This window comes from Leguminivora glycinivorella, chromosome 24, assembly GCF_023078275.1.
Source record: "Leguminivora glycinivorella isolate SPB_JAAS2020 chromosome 24, LegGlyc_1.1, whole genome shotgun sequence".
Lineage (NCBI taxonomy): Eukaryota > Metazoa > Arthropoda > Insecta > Lepidoptera > Tortricidae > Leguminivora > Leguminivora glycinivorella.
In genome coordinates this window covers 6,396,197-6,414,282 of record NC_062994.1, presented here as the reverse complement: position 1 = coordinate 6,414,282, position 18,086 = coordinate 6,396,197, and the positions used below count along the sequence as shown (strand labels likewise).

General features: G+C 39.1%; 1 protein-coding gene across 1 annotated transcript in view; it reads right to left on the bottom strand.

Annotated features, from left to right (window-relative positions):
- The window catches only part of LOC125238976 (unconventional myosin-Va), a 58,156-nt gene that overhangs the window by 32,401 nt on the left and 7,669 nt on the right, over nt 1-18,086 (bottom strand). Inside the window, exons 4-23 of the mRNA XM_048146477.1 lie at nt 17,745-17,827; nt 16,898-17,020; nt 16,336-16,466; nt 16,084-16,218; nt 15,442-15,526; nt 14,163-14,270; nt 13,481-13,605; nt 12,815-12,916; nt 11,803-11,947; nt 11,072-11,208; nt 10,386-10,584; nt 9,741-9,976; nt 9,359-9,537; nt 9,088-9,168; nt 5,725-5,740; nt 5,415-5,572; nt 3,935-4,109; nt 3,329-3,418; nt 2,217-2,401; nt 298-562 (exon numbers count right to left, since the gene is read on the bottom strand). Coding sequence (XP_048002434.1) covers nt 298-562; nt 2,217-2,401; nt 3,329-3,418; nt 3,935-4,109; nt 5,415-5,572; nt 5,725-5,740; nt 9,088-9,168; nt 9,359-9,537; nt 9,741-9,976; nt 10,386-10,584; nt 11,072-11,208; nt 11,803-11,947; nt 12,815-12,916; nt 13,481-13,605; nt 14,163-14,270; nt 15,442-15,526; nt 16,084-16,218; nt 16,336-16,466; nt 16,898-17,020; nt 17,745-17,827 — 2,758 coding nt within the window. The remainder of the gene's footprint in view (nt 1-297; nt 563-2,216; nt 2,402-3,328; nt 3,419-3,934; nt 4,110-5,414; nt 5,573-5,724; nt 5,741-9,087; nt 9,169-9,358; nt 9,538-9,740; nt 9,977-10,385; nt 10,585-11,071; nt 11,209-11,802; nt 11,948-12,814; nt 12,917-13,480; nt 13,606-14,162; nt 14,271-15,441; nt 15,527-16,083; nt 16,219-16,335; nt 16,467-16,897; nt 17,021-17,744; nt 17,828-18,086) is intronic.

The window sequence follows — 18,086 nt, the reverse complement described above, 5'->3', positions numbered from 1 at the left end:
TTGATTCTTGCCTGTAATTTTAAATATGTCTCAGGCTCTTGATTGTTCATAATTTTTGTGTTGTTGCAATTGAATGTCACGTAACGAGGCATTTTTTATGTTTTGGTTGACTTCAACTTACAAAAATTGACGCCCGAAAGCTGCAAGCTGCGAGTAAAGACGGACAACTCAGTGGATTTCACTGAGTTCATTTGACACGCTAAGTAGATACGTTTGCTTGATCTATGGTATATATGACATCTGTGGTGACAACACATTTTGCTTTGACAGTAATTCTGTACATTATCCTCTTTGTACGAACTTACCTTCAATGGCCAAGTCGAACTGTTCCTTCTTACTCTTCAACTCATTAGCCAACTTCTCGCTCTCTCCCTCCCACGTCTCCCTCTCTATCTTATACGTCTTCTCTATCTCTTTCTTCTCCTCTATAAGCCGCTTGTTGCTATCTCGCTCGCTCGCTAACTCAGCCTGCAGGGATGCTATGATGCTGTCCTTGTCTTCGATAGACACTTTGAGAGTCTTTGCCTCGATTTCTACTAGACGCAGGAGTTCCAGTTTTGCTCTGAAAACAAATATTTCGGTTAAAAATAGTCGATTCCCTTGGAATTATCATCAGGGGCGGCTCACTCCGCGATTTTATCGCCGCGCTACAAGTACATGCTGGCGGCCGCGAGTTCGCGGCCTAATCAAGGGTGGCGCGCGTTCTCACGGAACGCTCGTTTGCACTTTCTATTGTTACTTTACGTTGCGAGTTTTTTTTTAAGTTTTATATGCGATGTCCGCGTGTGAATGGCTAATGCTTAGTTAAATAGACATCATGAATAAAATAGGAGAATCTTACACAGATCTACTATTGATTAAGTCCCACGGAAAAGTTCAATAAGGCTTGTGATGTTGGGACTTAAATAAAAAATATAAATACTGTATATATACCTAGAAAGTACCCAAGACTGGAATATAATAGTATAACATTTTATCTGAGTATTAATTCGTTTTAATCCATAGGCAACCCTATCGTCCGACGCTGCGCACGTGCGGCTCGTTTCTTTGTTATAATTTTGTAGGCATTTAAAAGGCGGCATTTCGTGAACATCAAAGCAGTGGGCCTTCTGTACTTGTACTATTATATATTCTGTGTTATTATTGCAATGGTTTGGAATATACCTACAGGAATAAAACTTTAGTAACATATATATTAAACAACAACATAATCAATAAAAGGTTAAGGTCTGCTTTGTCTCAAAAATAAATGAAACAAATATAAATATTAGAAAATAAGGTACAGCGGGGCAAATCACGACTGGGGGGCATTTGTAACTGATCCATTTTTTTAATTATTACACTATTCAGTTGAGTTCCACATGTATCCACTGAACATGCGTGCCATATACATACCTCTATAACCAGTGGATACTCTAATTGACAACGTTTCAAAATTTTCATTTCGAGATATACGCCTATACATAGATCAAAAAAATATATTTTTTTATTTTTTTTCCGTATTTTTAGTAAAAATTCTTTTTTCAATTCGTTTGACAGTGGCACTTATCACATTTCGTAGCAAAGATATTAAATAATAGCAAATACATATGTAACTCCGTATAGACAGATAAAGTCTAAGAAAAAAGCGTACCTCAGTACCATACAGAAAAAGGTACGGTGTCCTAGATGGCATTACACCTTTGGGTTACGCTCGACTAGATGGCGCTAATATTAATATGTGACATTTCAACACATATCAAGCTAAGAATATGAGCCAAATTGTCAAAACCAAAGAGACCAAAACCAAAATTTAATGTTTAAAACCAAAGAGGATCGAGTATTATAGAGAGTTACCGTTGAAGTAAAATGTGTAATCACAGTGCATAGACTGCCATCTCTTGACACAGGCTTAAAACTTTTGAACATCAGTTTTGACAATTTGGCCCATATTCTTAGCTTGATATGTTTTAAAATGTCAAATATTAATATTAGCGCCATCTAGCTGAGCGTACCCGTACCTTTTTCTGTATGGTACTCAGGTAAGTTTTTTTCTTAGTCTTTATCTGTCTATACGGAGTTATATATATATGTCTTTGTCAAAACTGAGATTCAAAAGTTTTAAGACTGTGTCGAGAGATGGCATCTATGGACTATGATTACATATTTTACTTTGACAGTAACTCTCTATAATACTCGATCCTCTTTGATAATAGATATTAAACCCTACTACACACCTGGCTTCAGCGAGCTGCGTCACCAACGGCTCCAGGGCCCTGGTCTTCTGCTGCGCTTCTCCCAACTTCTGCTGGAGGCTGATGATCTTGTTCTCCAGCCCCTTGTTCAGGGTCTTGACGTGGTCCAGGCTCCTGGCTTCGATGCGGAGACGCTTGTACAGGCGGCGGGCGAGGAAGCGGCGAACCTGGATTATGGGTATTAGCAAAGTGAGTTGCGATATGGGGTTATAATTTGGGGTAAAAAGAAGTTAATTTTTTGGTTTTTATATGTGACTTTGCTCGCAATAAATTCAAAAATTGCGGAATGTTCCATATAAAGTTCCACCACCCGTTTTAGGGAAGTGGGGGGTTAGAAACATACAAAAAGTAGCCGATGTCACTCTCCGTCCCTTCAACTATCTCTACTTAAAAATCACGTCTATTCGTCGCACCGTTTTGCCGTGAAAGACGGACAAACAAACAGACGCACACACTTTCCCATTTATAATATTAATTACTTAATTAATTAATTTTTATAATTAATATAGTATGGATTTTTAATTTACAAGCAATATGGAAACTACCCCTAGACACTGACATATTACCATGTGTAGTAAATTAGACATGTTTTAGGATTTTTTTGAGATTGAATTTAAGTAGGAAGTGGAAGTAGTAGTTCGATGCGGCAAAACATGGAGCGGTTAATTGAAAAATTACAAATATAAGTTAAGGCCTTTTTGAGGCATAGGGATTATATTTCCCACTTAATTTTGAACTCTATATCACAATGATAGGGTTCAATTTTGCATAATTCCTCACCTGCTTATGCCTTATAAAGGGTATATCAAATTTAGGCGACCAGTCTGGCGCAGTCGGTAGTGACACTGCCTGCTGCGCCGCGGTCCCGGGTTCAAATCCCGGTAAGGGCATTTATTTGTGTGATGAGCACAGATATTTGTTCCTGAGTCATGGATGTTTTCTATGTATATAAGTATTTACATATTATATATGTCATTGTCTGAGTACCCACAACACAAGCCTTCTTGAGCTTACCGTGGGCCTCAGTCAATCTGTGTAACAATGTCCTATAATATTTATTTATTTTATTTATGAATGTTTTAAAGACCACTTACCGCAGCTTGCGCTATTATAATGCCACGTCTGATCGCCTTTACACGCTTCCTCGCGAGGTAGCCGCGAGCGTAGCGTTGGATCGTCAAAGCCTGCAATAAAACATTCATTAAAATAGGTAGATTTAAAACTAAACTTCTCCTGTGATGGTGACCTAGATGGCATTACACCTTTGGGGTACGCTCAGCTAGATGGCGCTAATATTAATATTTGACATTTTAACACGTATCAAGCTAAGAATATGGGCCAAATTGTCGCACTGCAAAACGGCCGCACGCACGGTGCGACAACAGAGCAACACTTGAGAGTGGCTAAAAGGTTGTCGAGAGGCGAGTCTGCGGTAGCTTGGTTCCTGGTGTTCCATTCAGCAGGCCGCCGGCGTTATGACATTTTACACTTCCAACCTGGAGCATAGGTCCCGCTCTTGCGAATCCACTCTGGCCGGCCGGTTAAGGCAAGCTCAGAGGTGAGGGCTATAGAAAAGGACCCCCTGGAATAGGGGTCCGCGGTGTCGCCACTCACCGTCAGCTCGCCACAAGCTGCCCCCGCGGGCTTATTATTATTATTATTAATCTCTATAATACTCGACCCTCTTCGGTTTTACTTACCGCTTTGACCCTGCGAGCGTCTCTATACAGCCTGCGGGCCAGGTACCCCCTGGCGTGGGCCTGGAGCCCCACGGCCAGGCGACGAAGCCTCTGGTAGTGACGGCGCGCCAGCCAGCCGCGCAGGTACCGTTGGATCTTGATCGCGGCCCGCGTGCGGCGGATTTCTTGCGCTTTGCTGTAAAATACAATAGCATATTTAACACATTCACTACTTGATAAAGGGCCTCCCAAATTGACCCGAAACATGCCGCAGCAGTAGCGATACAATAGATTCATTAAACATTTGAATATGTCTCACGAAAGTTTAAGTCCGTTTTCACATTATCCGATCCGATATCGGATGTCGGAAGGATTTCAATGGAAAAAATCCAAGATGGCGCCTGTAATGTAAGGGGTCTTGCATCCGATATCGGATCGGATAATGTGAAAACGCACTAACGTCTATACATTCACTACAACCAAAGACATATGTATAGACAGCTACAGTGTAAGAAATAAACGTACCTCAGCACGGGAAGCATGGTCGCGCGATAGACGATAAAATATCAGGCCGTCCCTATCGCACTTACAAATAGTGCAATAGGGACGGCCTGCTATTTTATCGTCTATCGCGCGACCATGCTTCCCGTGCAGAACCATATAGAAAATGGTACGGTGGCCTAGATGGCGTTACACCTTTGGGGGACGCTCGACTAGATGGTGCTAATATTAATAAATGTGGCGGAAGCAAGGGGAGGCCTTTGTCCAGCAGTGGGACCACAGATTAAATAAAAATCCCGTACATTAAAATGCGACCGCCTAAGAACGTTCATACACTACACCACACATAGATGGCGCCACCAAAAATACCTTGTTGCCATCGATTATTTGTAGATTGGCGTTAAGTGTCACTTTCGAGCCATAAATCTATGTCAAAAGTGACACTTAACGCCATCCACAAGTATAATCGAAAGCTACACGACATTTTTTGTGGCGCCATCTATGTGTGGTGTAGTGTAAGCGCGTTCTTAGGCGGTCGCATTTTAATGTATGGGATGGTATGATCTTCTTATATTTAATGTAAGGTGGGACACAAAAATAGGGTAAGAAAAAAAAACCGGCCAAGAGCGTGTCGGGCCACGCTCAGTGTAGGGTTCAACAATCTTAGTAAACCCTTATTCATTTTTAAATACCTATCCAAAAATATATCACATGTTGGGGTTGGAATGAAAAAAAATATCAGCCCCCACTTTACATGTAGGGGGGATACCCTAATAAAACTTTTTTTTCCATTTTTTATTTTTGCACTTTGTTGGCGTGATTGATATACATATTGGTACCAAATTTCAGCTTTCTAGTGCTAACGGTTACTGAGATTATCCGCGGACGGACGGACGGACGGACGGACGGACGGACGGACGGACGGACAGACAGACATGGCGAAACTATAAGGGTTCCTAGTTGACTACGGAACCCTAAAAAAGATGATAATATAACGTACCGTCTAGCGAGGAAGCCTCGGCAGTGAGCCTGCAACCCACGCAAGGCGCGTGTAAGGCGTAAATATTTGCGCCTTGCCACGAACCGACGCACGCAGCTTTGGACGCGCACGCAGTACAAACGCTGTATGTCGGCGCGGATCTTTTCTAAGTACGCCACCTAGAAAAATAGCAAATCACGATTTATCAAAATAAAATAAGGTAATCTCAATCGTCAAAAGTCGTATAAAATCGTATTATATAGTAAATAGGTACATACACATTGGGAAGACTCTTAGAATCTGTGAATTTTGTTGAAAATTATTAATATACTAGCGACCCGCCCAGGCTACACATGGAGATTATCATAAAAATTGTGATAATAGACATATGCCATCGCGAACTTTTTGTAGATCTATGAGAGAGACACACACACACACTCAGGTGTTTTTAATTTAATTACTTTTTTCTAAGGTACTGGCAAAATACCTGTGCTTGCCACATCACAACGCTGAGCCAGCGCCTTTTGTACCACGACACATGTTTCTTTATAATTTTGTTTCTCTTTTCTTTGGTTAGTTAAGTTAAGCGGTGTACTCACATTTCTTTTTTCCTGTTTATTTTAAGCCTTTATATGTTGTGTTGTGGATACGAATAAAGTTATTTATCTATATATCTATCTAACGTTGACAGATAGCGCCACCTTATTATTCCATTGCACAGATAAATAATTTCATACGTGAGAGCGAGATGTTTTTTTTTCTCACTTACACATTTGTATAAGGTCAGTGTGGGATCCGCCGGCAAGACCGTCTACCCGGAAAGACCGTCTATTGACAATAACTTTTGTGTTTATATATCTACGCCTCTCACACCTCCGAAGGTATACCAGTTTTTCATCCTTAAGCCATTGGTCTTGAATACATATCCCTAGGACGAACACTAGTTAACAATAAACTTGATTCGTGTTTCGAACTCGAGCATCGAGTTCGACATGGTTCAGCAAAAAATTAAAATAAAATAGAAGCAGTCGGAATATTTGTATATCATGTAAGTAACGTAGTCATTTAATAACCGTTCTTTCTGACTAGTACTATTAATCTACTCAAAACGCGTTCAATTTCTTGTTTTATGTTCTGAAATATGTAACTTAGAAATTGTGCCTACTCAGAAAGTCCGGCATAAAAGAGAAAGGCAAGACCGGCATACGATAAACAAGGAGTTGCCAACCTTTTTTAGGCTTTATTGGAAATAAGTCGAGTGTAAACAATATCAATATATAAGTACGTTTTTTGCTTATGATAGTTGTACCGTTTTTGATTTTAACTTCGAAATACAGTTTTGGTAATGATTCGTATGGTGTTACTAATATCATTCGAAAGTATTAAATAAAAATGACATAGTTGTGAAGAATTATAAGTGGTGAACAGAACTAAGCCTACTTACACTGCATTACTCATCATCATATTTAAGATGGTAGTGTTTGTATAGAGATTGTGCAACATGCGGCGACAAATATTTCAAAAGAGAGTTATGTATTTTTAGAAATAAAAGTAAGCATTTTGAATCCAATTATTTATTCAAACAGAAAACATAATATTTGCGCACCCTTGACAAAACATATTTTTTGATAAAGGTTGTTCGTCAGACGGCAGAAACTGAACCCTGGAGGCACAGAGGGTCATATCGAAACTATGACTAGTGGCACAAACTGTGCACTTCTCAAGCAAAATCATTTCGTCTTCCTCGTCGATATATACGCTGGCGTTAGGAAGTGCATCAAAAAAAGATTTTATCAATACATTCTTCAGAAGATGTATAGACATGACTTGTATATTGTTTGCTATTTTTAATAACTGAAACAAATATTTATGTATTAAGTATACAAATATTTATGTAAATATTTATGTATTAATGACATCTGAATCTCTACTGAGTTTTTGAAGTCGTAATCGAGCAAAATGGGGCAAAGGGTGTTTATTGAATCCTGAACGAAGTAAAGGAATCTCTAATCTCGCTACGCTCGGGATTCAAAATTAGAATCCTGAGCGTAGTGAGGGATTCAAGTATTAACGCTCAAGGTGGAAATAATTTTGCTACCATGTGACATATACAATTTTTCACGTCACCTATGAGGAAATTACCAAAATATTAATAATGAATATACCTACTGCAAATCAGTAGTACGAACATAATCTACAACAATTTATAAACGATCATGAAATATAATGTCAAAACTCTTTTCATTGAATTAATATGTTATACTGGCAACATAAAATCCTTGAACAGAAAAGAACCACTCAGCTCCTCCAAGACTCGAGTTTGTAATATTCATACTCCCCGAGTTACACACAATGTTTTTCATGACACTTGCAACATAAAAATATGTAAAAAGATAAAAAAATTGAATACGGTACTAGAAATTTCATAACTCCTTTGGGAGAACGATTTTTCTATAACTCACGCTCCGCCTGCGTGTAAAATCACATTTAGTGTGCGAGTGTGATGAAAAAAATTACGCATTCATTCATACTGTAGTGACTATAGCAAAACCAAGCATTGCTAAGAAATGTTACCAAACTAATTCACGTATCTTAATATCCTATTACGTTTTCTTAATTAACATAGTTTCAAAAACAGATAAGTAGTTGGATTTATATGAGCCTGTAATATCGGGACTAAATTGTATTCGCAGGTGTTCGTTGGAAAAACAGTATTATGCAATATCTGGACCTGAAAAGAAAAGGTTATGAACCCCATCTACGGGACATATGCCGGTCTTGCCTTATAAATAGAAAAATGCTTATATGTTCAAAATTTCAACGTTATTTTAATAGTTATCTAGCACATTCTGCCCCGTTATTACGTAAAATAACAATGATCATGATTTTGGAACCTAGTCTTATATGAAATTACGCGACAACAAGCACTAGACGGTCTTTCTGTGCTCATCGCGGGAGGACGGTCAACCCGCCGAGCCTTAAAAAAAGTGATTTTTGTCACTTAAAAATACCTTACTTCACCAAAATACTGTAAAAGCTTTGTAAAATATAATATTTGCTATCCCATAGGACCATGCGCATTACGCCAGACTGCATTAATTGTAGTTTTATCCACTCAAACTTTATTTCAAATAAACTATGCCGGTCTTGCCCGCACTGACCTTATATAATTTATATGTCTTTCCCATCACCAAAGACATATATAATTCCGTATAGACAGAATGATTAAGTCTAAGAAAAAAACGTACCTCAGTACCATACAGAAAAAGGTACTTAGGCCTAGATGGCATTACACCTTTGGGGTACGCTCAGCTAGATGGCGCTAATATTAATATTTGACATTTTAACACATATCAAGCTAACAATATGGGCCAATTTGTCAAAACTGAGGTTCAACAGTTTTAAGCTTGTGTCGAGATGGCAGTCTATGCACTGTGATTACACATTTTACTTTGACAGTAACTCTCTATAATACTCGATCCTCTTCGTATAATTCATATGTCTTTCCCATCACGGAACAATGGTGTTCCGAACCGTTGACCGTGAAAATGCCTTTGCGCGCGCTGAATGTATGAAATTAGAAAAAAAAGCGATGTCAACTGTCACTGTTACTTAGCTGTTATTGGTGTTTTTTTTCTAATTTCTTACAACTTTACCTACCCAATTTAATGCCCTTATAACTAAAGTTGCTTACCTGTTAAAGAAGTCTTGATACAACCACCGGGACGGGAAACCGGCCGCTGAAATCCTTATAGTCTCCAACACACCGCATGCCCTGAAACAAAGGCAGACATTTAGATTTACTGGCCTAGGATAAACAAACATACAATCACGCCTGTATCCCATAGAAGGGTAGGCAGAGCGAAATTTTCCACCACTTAGGTCAAAGGGACCCGTAGTGACCTCTACCGTAAGAGTATGAAACTTCTTATTCGTATCGAATAATGTGAAAACGCGCGACTCACCGGAGTTGGTTGACGGCCCTGGCGGGGTGGAACTGGAAGGGCTGTTTCGTGTCGTTGGGTTTGATACAGCGCACGTAGTGTGGAGTGGTGGCGGACAAGGTCGCCATGAGAGCTGAGAGGGACGCCCGGAACTGGGCGCCGACCGTTTGCTTCTGGCCGGACGCTCGACGTGGCGGTTGCTGGAAAAAAGAAACATTATTGTAATTTCTCGACAACTTTTATGCAACAACAAAAAATAATGCTAGAATAGTATTTTGGCACGTTTTGGCATCTTTAGTGAACTTGGCATTTGACTAAAAGTTGGCATTTTTGACGTGGCCAGTGGGACTTGTAGTAACATATTGTTTGCCAAATTGGCATTTTTGTCCAAACTGGCATTTACCGTAAGACTAGTGAGCGGCACAGCGGGCGTGGTGCGACGCCGCGACGGCGGCGGCAGCGTGGCGGTGGCGCTCGCGTCCGGCGCCCGGTCGGAGTCAAACATGACGTGGACGAGTCTGCAACTGGTAGCTGACTTAATGCATTCTAACTGCTCTTCTGATACTGTGTCCCGGTTTTTTTCTAGAAAACCTCCGCACTGGTATTCGACGTTGTCGGCGAAGTGCTTTATTATGAATGCTGGAACAAATTTATCTCATAAATGATGATGATCAAATCTCATGATGAAAAAAAAATTCGAATGGGGAACATAATTACGCAAAATTTTGGCAACTTTGGCATTTTGGCCGTTTTGGCATATGATATCCTAGTGTGTCATTTAATTGTTTTGTTTTAAATTGTAATTAATTACATCGATATTGAACATGTAAGACATATGTATGTTCAATAAAAATCAAAGTAGCATTTAGACTTTTTGAATAAATATCTTAGATTTTTCAAGAAAGACATTTCATCAGTAGTATATATTCTACATAAGTTCTTTCTTTTTGGTTAATTTAAAGATTTTATAAATAATTTTATTTGTGGCTCTGTGAGCTTATACATTTTACAGAAACCAATTGACAATAAAATAATTATATGTATATACCTTGGTTCCCAAATCTGGGCTTCATGAAGTGCGGGTACTTGTGGCAGCTCTCATGCAGTTTGGCCACGAAGCCCTGATCGGAACCCTGCGGCACGCGGCACTGCTCGTCCAGCAGCGCTAGGACTCCGAGACGGTCCTCTATTAAATCTATACAAGGCTGGTTGTCGTAGAAGTCGATCATCTTCCATGATATTTCTTCCTGTAAAACAGTTATAGGATTCACAATAGTGTGGACAAAAATGCCATTCGTAAAACAGCACTTTCTGGTTTTATCGAATGGGAATACGCCGAGATTCTCCTTCCTTGGTAGTTAAATTATTTCTGTTTTTCGTAGATCAATATCAACTTCTTGGCAATTTTAAGCTTGACACATCATTGAAGACGGCATGCAGATTAGTCAAATTGTACCTTTTATTTATAGTGTAAACATAAGAGTCAAAGAATGCGCCATGGTGATTATCACCACTAAATCAAATCTAGGTTTTCGTTGAAATTAAGTCGTTATTTCGTTTTCCTAAGTAAAAGGTTGGCCATTCTTATTGAGGTCAATTGAAAAACATGATAGTGATGTGTGAAATCTTTGACGCTACCAAGATTTGTGAATATAATAGGAAGAATGAAGGTACCAACTATAAAGCCGAGATTATTTTTTTGTAGGTTTAAGTTTCTAAAATATAAGCACGTACTTTGATATATTCATCTTGCTCTAACTTGAAGACGTGCGAGTTGAATTGTTGCTGCAACTTCTCGTTGGCGTAGTTGATGCAGAATTGTTCGAATGAGTTGATCTCGAACGTTTCGAACCCGTAGATGTCCAATACACCTAAAAAGGTACATGTTTAAGTTGATACTTAGTTATTATAGGCAATGTAATGTACTTATGGCAAAGCTGGATTAATGCAATAAATCTCAAGAGATAGATTCATCCTGTTAGGATTAATAGATCTGAAATCAATTCATTATTTTTATTCATTATACTTCTTATTTATTTTTACTACAATCTTTTTGGCCAACTTGGCATTTTGACTATTTTACGGAACTGACGGAAATTATTTGCAAAACTGGCATTTGGATAATTTCAACTATGTTACCTATTGTTTTATTAATTTTGGCATTTTGACAACTTCCTCCTTAATGACCAAAAGTGGCACTGAATTTTGATCAGTCTCATATGCTATGCCTACCCCGTTTGGGAGTATATGAGTGAGTTTTTGTATGTATGGCACGTTTATAGTGGCACCGCCATGCTTTGTCACTAAAATATTGGTGTATTCTACATTTACCTTTTGGCAAAATTGGCATTTTGTCAATTTCCTCCAACATTATTAAACTCTTGACGTCTGCGACAGCCGTTTGTCACCAGGCAACTCGTACACTTGTTTGTCACCATTTTATATCACAAAAGCTTCAAGCTCACCAATAAAATGGCTCTTGTTCTGTTCGGTCTCGAGCGCGCGGTTCACACACTTGACGAGCCAAGCGAACAGCTCGCCGTACATTCTCTTCGCGAGCGCGTCGCGAGCGAATGCGGCGCGATGTGTGTCCATCCGGGACACAATCACCTAGAAAAAAAAAACAATTAATACATCTGTCTAAAAATTAATGCAATCTACTTCATGTATATATTAATTTTCAAAACTGTTATATAATTGCGCATGTAAAGAGAAGATTCCGAATCTATTCATCGAATTAAGATACGAAAAAGTAGTAACCGACAGATAAGTTAAATTAGAGAATTGCATCTTGTATGGGTTATAGGTTCATTTGATAGGGGTTCATTTGATTTAGCTGTAATGCCAAACTAAAAAAAAAACCCCGACATAGTGAACCGATTTTCATGTAACATGGCTAAGAATACTGCCGACTAACTTAGCTTTCAAACAAAAAAACTAAATCTAAATCGGTTCATCCGTTCAAGAGCTACAATGATGCCACAGACAGACACACACACACACACAGACAGACAGACACGGCAAACTTATAAAACCCCGTCGTTTTTGCGTCGGGGGTTAAAAACTTACACCAGCTAGAATGTTCATAACTGGTGAAAGTCAGATACAGCATTCTGGTTGTACGATATATAGACCGTTTTTTAACCCCCGACGCAAAAACGACGGTGTGTTATAAGTTTTACGTGTCTGTCTGTCTGTCTGTCTGTTTGTCTGTCTGTCTGTGTGTGTGTGTGTGTCTGTCTGTGAAATCGTAGCTCCGGAACGGATGAACCGATTTAGATTTAGTTTTTTTTGTCTGAAAGCTGAGTTAGTCGGGAGTGTTCTTAGCCATGTTTTATGAAAATCGGTCTACTATGTCACAGTCGGGGGTGTTTTCAAAGTTTTAATTTTTAGTCCTATCACTTATAGTGATGATGAAGATGACGTTCCATTTAGTCTGGCAGAAATGCGTACAAATCTATACCATTTTTGACGTACCTCGTGTGCTGAAGCGATGCGCCGATGCGTCAGCCACCGACTTAGCTCCGGCTTCGCCACCCCGAGAAGCGAGCAGACGATCTGTAGGTGCTTGTCGTTCGGCTGCGAAAATAAAACAGTTAAAAATTCTAACAAAATCAAAACAGCAAAAGAAAATATTCTTCTTCTTTCCCTGTTCCCTTTATTTAGGGTCGGGCCTTCTCACTCTCCTGCGCCAAGCTACTCTATTTTGAGTTGTCTCTTTTGACATCTGTGATTGTTTGAGGTCTTTTTCTACGTTTGACCACCAGGTCGCCGGGCGGCGGCCAGGGCCTCTCTTAAGTTCCGGAATTCTTAAAGCGACCACGACGACATGATCATCCCTACGTCTGCTCACGTGGCCCTACCACTTAAGACGATTTTCGGTGATTGGTGCGACGAGCAAAAGAAAACATTGTGAATATTAATAACTCTTCAATTCAAAAGATTTGCAAGGTCTCCTAATTTATTTGCGTAGCAGAATGGGATCAGGTAGCTCTCGGTACCAATTTAAATATTCCATGTTGTAAGATACATACTGACTAACTGTGTTTCCGATGGCGACTAGAGATCTGCACTCGCTACGCATTCTAGAGTAAGTATAACTCTAGTAAAACCGCAGCCTAAACGAATTTAGATAGTACTCACATCGATATAAGCTCCATCTTCTTCCACATCCCCCGAATCTGGCTCGCACGTGAGCTCAATATTGCCAAGATGGAGGATACAGGCTAGTATGGTGAACATGTTCTGTTGTTCCGTTTCTGACACACCTGTTAACAAATTATAATTAATATAATATATTTAAAAAAAAACTACACAAAAAGATGCCAATTAATTTAAAATATCCTACACGAAATTGAACTAATCAATTTAAATGTGATAAGGGACCTTCTGGGAAAAATCGCATTTATCCATTTAGGCATTTTGGTAGATTTGGCATTTTATGAACGTTCAAGTTATTTTAATATAAATTGACCTGATAAATACATGTGTGATAAGGTACCTTTAGGTAAATTTGGCGTGTTATCAATATAGGCATTTTTAGTTGGTTTGGCATTTAACGAAAGTACAGGCCACGACTCATATTTTTACCCCCACGCAAAAACAGCGGGGTGTTATAAGTTTGAGTGTCTGTGACATCACAGCTTTCGAACGGATGAACCGATTTAGATTTAGTTTTTTTTTTATTGAAAGCAGAATTAATCGGGAGTGTTCTTAGCCATGTTTGATGAAAATCGGTCCACCATGTAGGGTTCTTTTTAATTTAAATTTTTGGATGATGTCATCATTAACTATTCGTTTCAGAATGGTGGTAGGTGGTACTTGCCTAAGGTGGTAAGTGCGTTTTTCGTCTCGTTGAATGCTCTCAGGTCGTCGACGCCATCTATGTCGGGACTGCCGCCTTGGTTTAAGTAGTGGAACGAGTCTTGGTGGTCTGAAACAAGTATTTTTCAGGTTGAGCAGCAAGAAATGGGTTATTAGATATCAATCAAAATAGTTGGAAGTCGCAATTTCGAACCCCGGCTCGTACCAATGAGTTTTTCGGAACTTATGTGCGAAATGTCGTTTGATATTTGCCAGTCGCTTTTCAGTGAAGGAAAACATTGTGACGAAACCGGACTAAACCCAATAAGGCCTCTACTCTTCGAGTTGGAAGGTCAGATGGCAGTCGCTTTCGTAAACTAGTGTCTACACCAAATCTTGGTAATAGTTGTCAAAGCGTATAACGCAAGGAGGATGATGAGAGTCCAATAATTATAGTAGTCCAATGTATATAACTGCCATAATAATGAATGGGTTACCCTTTCATTTAAGCGGTATCTCTAAAGGATAACCCTTTCCTAGAGCTAAGTGAAATGAACGAGTAAGCACTTCAAAGGGTAAGCCTATCGTCAGGGATATTCAATAAAGAGCTGAGCCGTATCTTGTACAGATTAACACTTTCGCAACCAAGAACTTTGCTTACATACCGGAGAATCCGCTGAGCGGGTACTTGCCATACAAGCGGGCGGTTATAAATCACAACCGGTTTCTGAGATAGTGCTAGGGTTGTAAATAGAAAAAAAACCAAATGTTTTTTTTTTCAGAATTATGAAAAAAAACATGAAAAAAAACCGAGCACCTTGGTTTTTTTTCTAAATATGGTTTTTTTTCAGATGAACAAACAATACGACAATAACGGTTTTTCGTGAGTTGTAACGTGTTTCAATAACAATAACGTACATTTTAATTCAGTATACAAACGTTTATTGGGGAATCCCCGATGCGGCGTGTAGCGTGGAGAGGCGGTGGTGTTGCCAACAGTAAATAGTGATAACTACAAACTACAGATTTCGTAAATGTTACTTTTATAAGACCAGAAATTAAAGTTATTTGATTAAATTCGTTTAATAGTTAACATTAAGTCTAAAAAACCGTATAAAAGTATTAACTACTTTGCAAATTTTGAGATTTCGTACTTTAGAAAAAAAACATACTCCAGAAAAAAAACTGTTTTTTTTCACGGTTTTTTTTTCATGTTTTTTTTTCAAGCCAGAAAAAAAACCGTTTTTTTACAACCCTAGATAGTGCCCCATTTTTTGTCTATAAATCTCTATTTTTATTACCTAGTTGCAGTTCGGGCATACTGTGCGCCGCGGCGCACAGTTGGTAGAACACGTGGTAATTCCTCTCTCCTGAACTTTGATACACCTGTAACATAATGTAATTAGTTTATTATTTGTTCAATGCACTATTAAATGTGTTGTTATTATTCACAATAATGACTTAATGAAAATATAGTCAGTGATGTAAGCCTTTCATGGATATCTATACTACCTAAGTCTTACCTTGACACGTTTTTTTCACAGAATGAAAAAGAGTCGTCGGAGCTACCTATACATGTCTATATGGGTAAAAAAATCGGATAAATCTCACGAACATCTTATTTGCTAATAAAAACCAGTACCATAAAAGTTTTCATAAAACTCACGAGGACGTGTCTCTAGCAGGATGGCCGTGTCGGAATAACAAATAAAAGTGGCGCCATCTAGTGATGTAATTCACAACTAATACTCACCACTCGGCTTTTCTCACGCTAGTAAGTCCTGATACTAGCGCCGAATATCCGGTATAGCTCCTCGAAATAGATCTCTATGAATGTGTCGTTAGAGTCGTTACACGAGGACATGTCTACTGCAGGATGGCCGTGTCGGAATAACAAATGAAAGTGGCGCCATCTAGTGATGTAGTTAACAACTAATACTCACCACTCTACTTTTCTCGAGCAAGTAAGTCCTCATACTAGCACCGGATATCCGGTATAGCTCATCGAAATGAATCTCAATGAATTTTCCGAAGCGGGACGAGTTGTCATTGCGAGTCGTTTTAGCGTTGCCGATGGCCTGCGGATTAAAACAGTAAAAGGTAAGCATTAAAAAAGTGTAAAAAAAAAACAGGTAAGGCACTGGTCCCACCTTTAATAGTAACGGTAATTTTTGTCGAAAGCTTTTCCAACTTACCTCCATGATAGGACTGGAAGCGAGCACTTTCCGCTCGACCTGCGTCTCACTGGTATTCCCGCCCACGGCCGCAAAGTAACGCATTGCGTACTTCGCTGACACAGTTTTGCCGGCTCCTGATTCGCCGCTCACTGTCAAATAATAATTGAATCGATGAAAAACGAAAATCAAATAGATGTTAAATTCTCCCAAAGATGTGACGACGCCATCTAGTGGTGAAGGCCGGATTCGAAACGGCATCTTTAACCTTTCAAGCATCTTTCAAGACCCGCCGGCTCAACAAGGAGCCAGCAAAATTTTAATGACCTTTAATTAATTTTGACCCGTATGAAGTGTGATATTTTTGAAAAAAAATATGCTGTTTCTACTCAGAATTACTAGCCTTTTCAATTCTAGTAGTTAAAAAAATTGTCCCATACAATTTTTTCTTATTTTGTTACAAAACAATAAAAAAAAATATTGGCAAAAAAAAAAGAAATGCCCAATTGTTCACAAATTGTATTGACGGCGACTTTAGTCCTTTTTTCCTCTTAATAGATGGCGCTATAAGCGCTTGTATTACCTATGATACTCTGATCTCGCCGCTCTCTCTCAAGCTTGGTGTAGGCCTCCTCCGAAACGGCAAAAATGTGAGGATCCAGGTCTCCCATGGACTGACCGCGGTACGCGTTGATGGTTTCATCACCTGCAACACAACATTTTTACGATCAGTTGTCATTTAAACAGATTTCACACGAATATCAAATAGTAGTTTTTTACTTTAGTTGAATCAAAGAGGATCGAGTGTTATATATCTAGAGAGTTACTGTCAAAGTAAAATGTGTAATCACAGTGCATAGACTGCCATCTCTCGACACAAGCTTAAAACTTTTGAACGTCAGATTTGACAATTTGGCCCATATTCTTAGCTTGATATGTGTTAAAATGTCAAATATGAATATTAGCGCCATCTAGACGAGCGTCCCCCAAAGGTGTAACGCCATCTACGCCACGGTACCCTTTTTCTCTATGGCTTTGAAGTACGTTTTTTTCGACTTTATCCGTCTATACGGAGTTACATATGTCTTTGGTTGACCCATATTATTTATCTCAAATGTAACGTTGACATGTAAAAGTGCCCCTGTGGCCTACTTGCTGAATAAATATTTTGAATTTTGATTTTTTTTATTATGTCGTCGAATCGTTATACAGTTATATCCTCATACCATACCTACAAGACGGGCATCGAACATTTTATTCGCTACAGACCCACATAATATAACATATAGGTCGTCTGGTAGAGATCGCTCTTTAGCGATAAGACCGCCAGTTGTCTGAGTCTATTTATAATCATTTGTTTTGTCTCCACTATATCTTTTGCTGAGGTGTGCCAATAAAGAGTATTCTATCTATCTATCTATAACACTTACCGTAAATAGGCAATTCGTTGTAAGAGTTGATAGCGACCAGCACGATACCGCAGTATGTGTAGATGGCGTTGCGATCGCAGAATCTGAAATAGGAAATATTGTTTGAGCCTTACTTTCGAGACAGTTATAAAGGTTTCATATGATTTTTCAACGTAAATCCAGGAGCGCTACAGGTACAGGCCACCGTGGAACCATGTCATAGTGACTTCATAAATCAGATTGTAAGAAATCTCTTACTGCTTGTCATTTTGACATGGTTGTAGAGTGGCCTAGGGTTTCAATTGGTTGACTGTACATGCCGAGACCGCGCATTCGCGGCCCATTCAGTGATGACGACCTTCG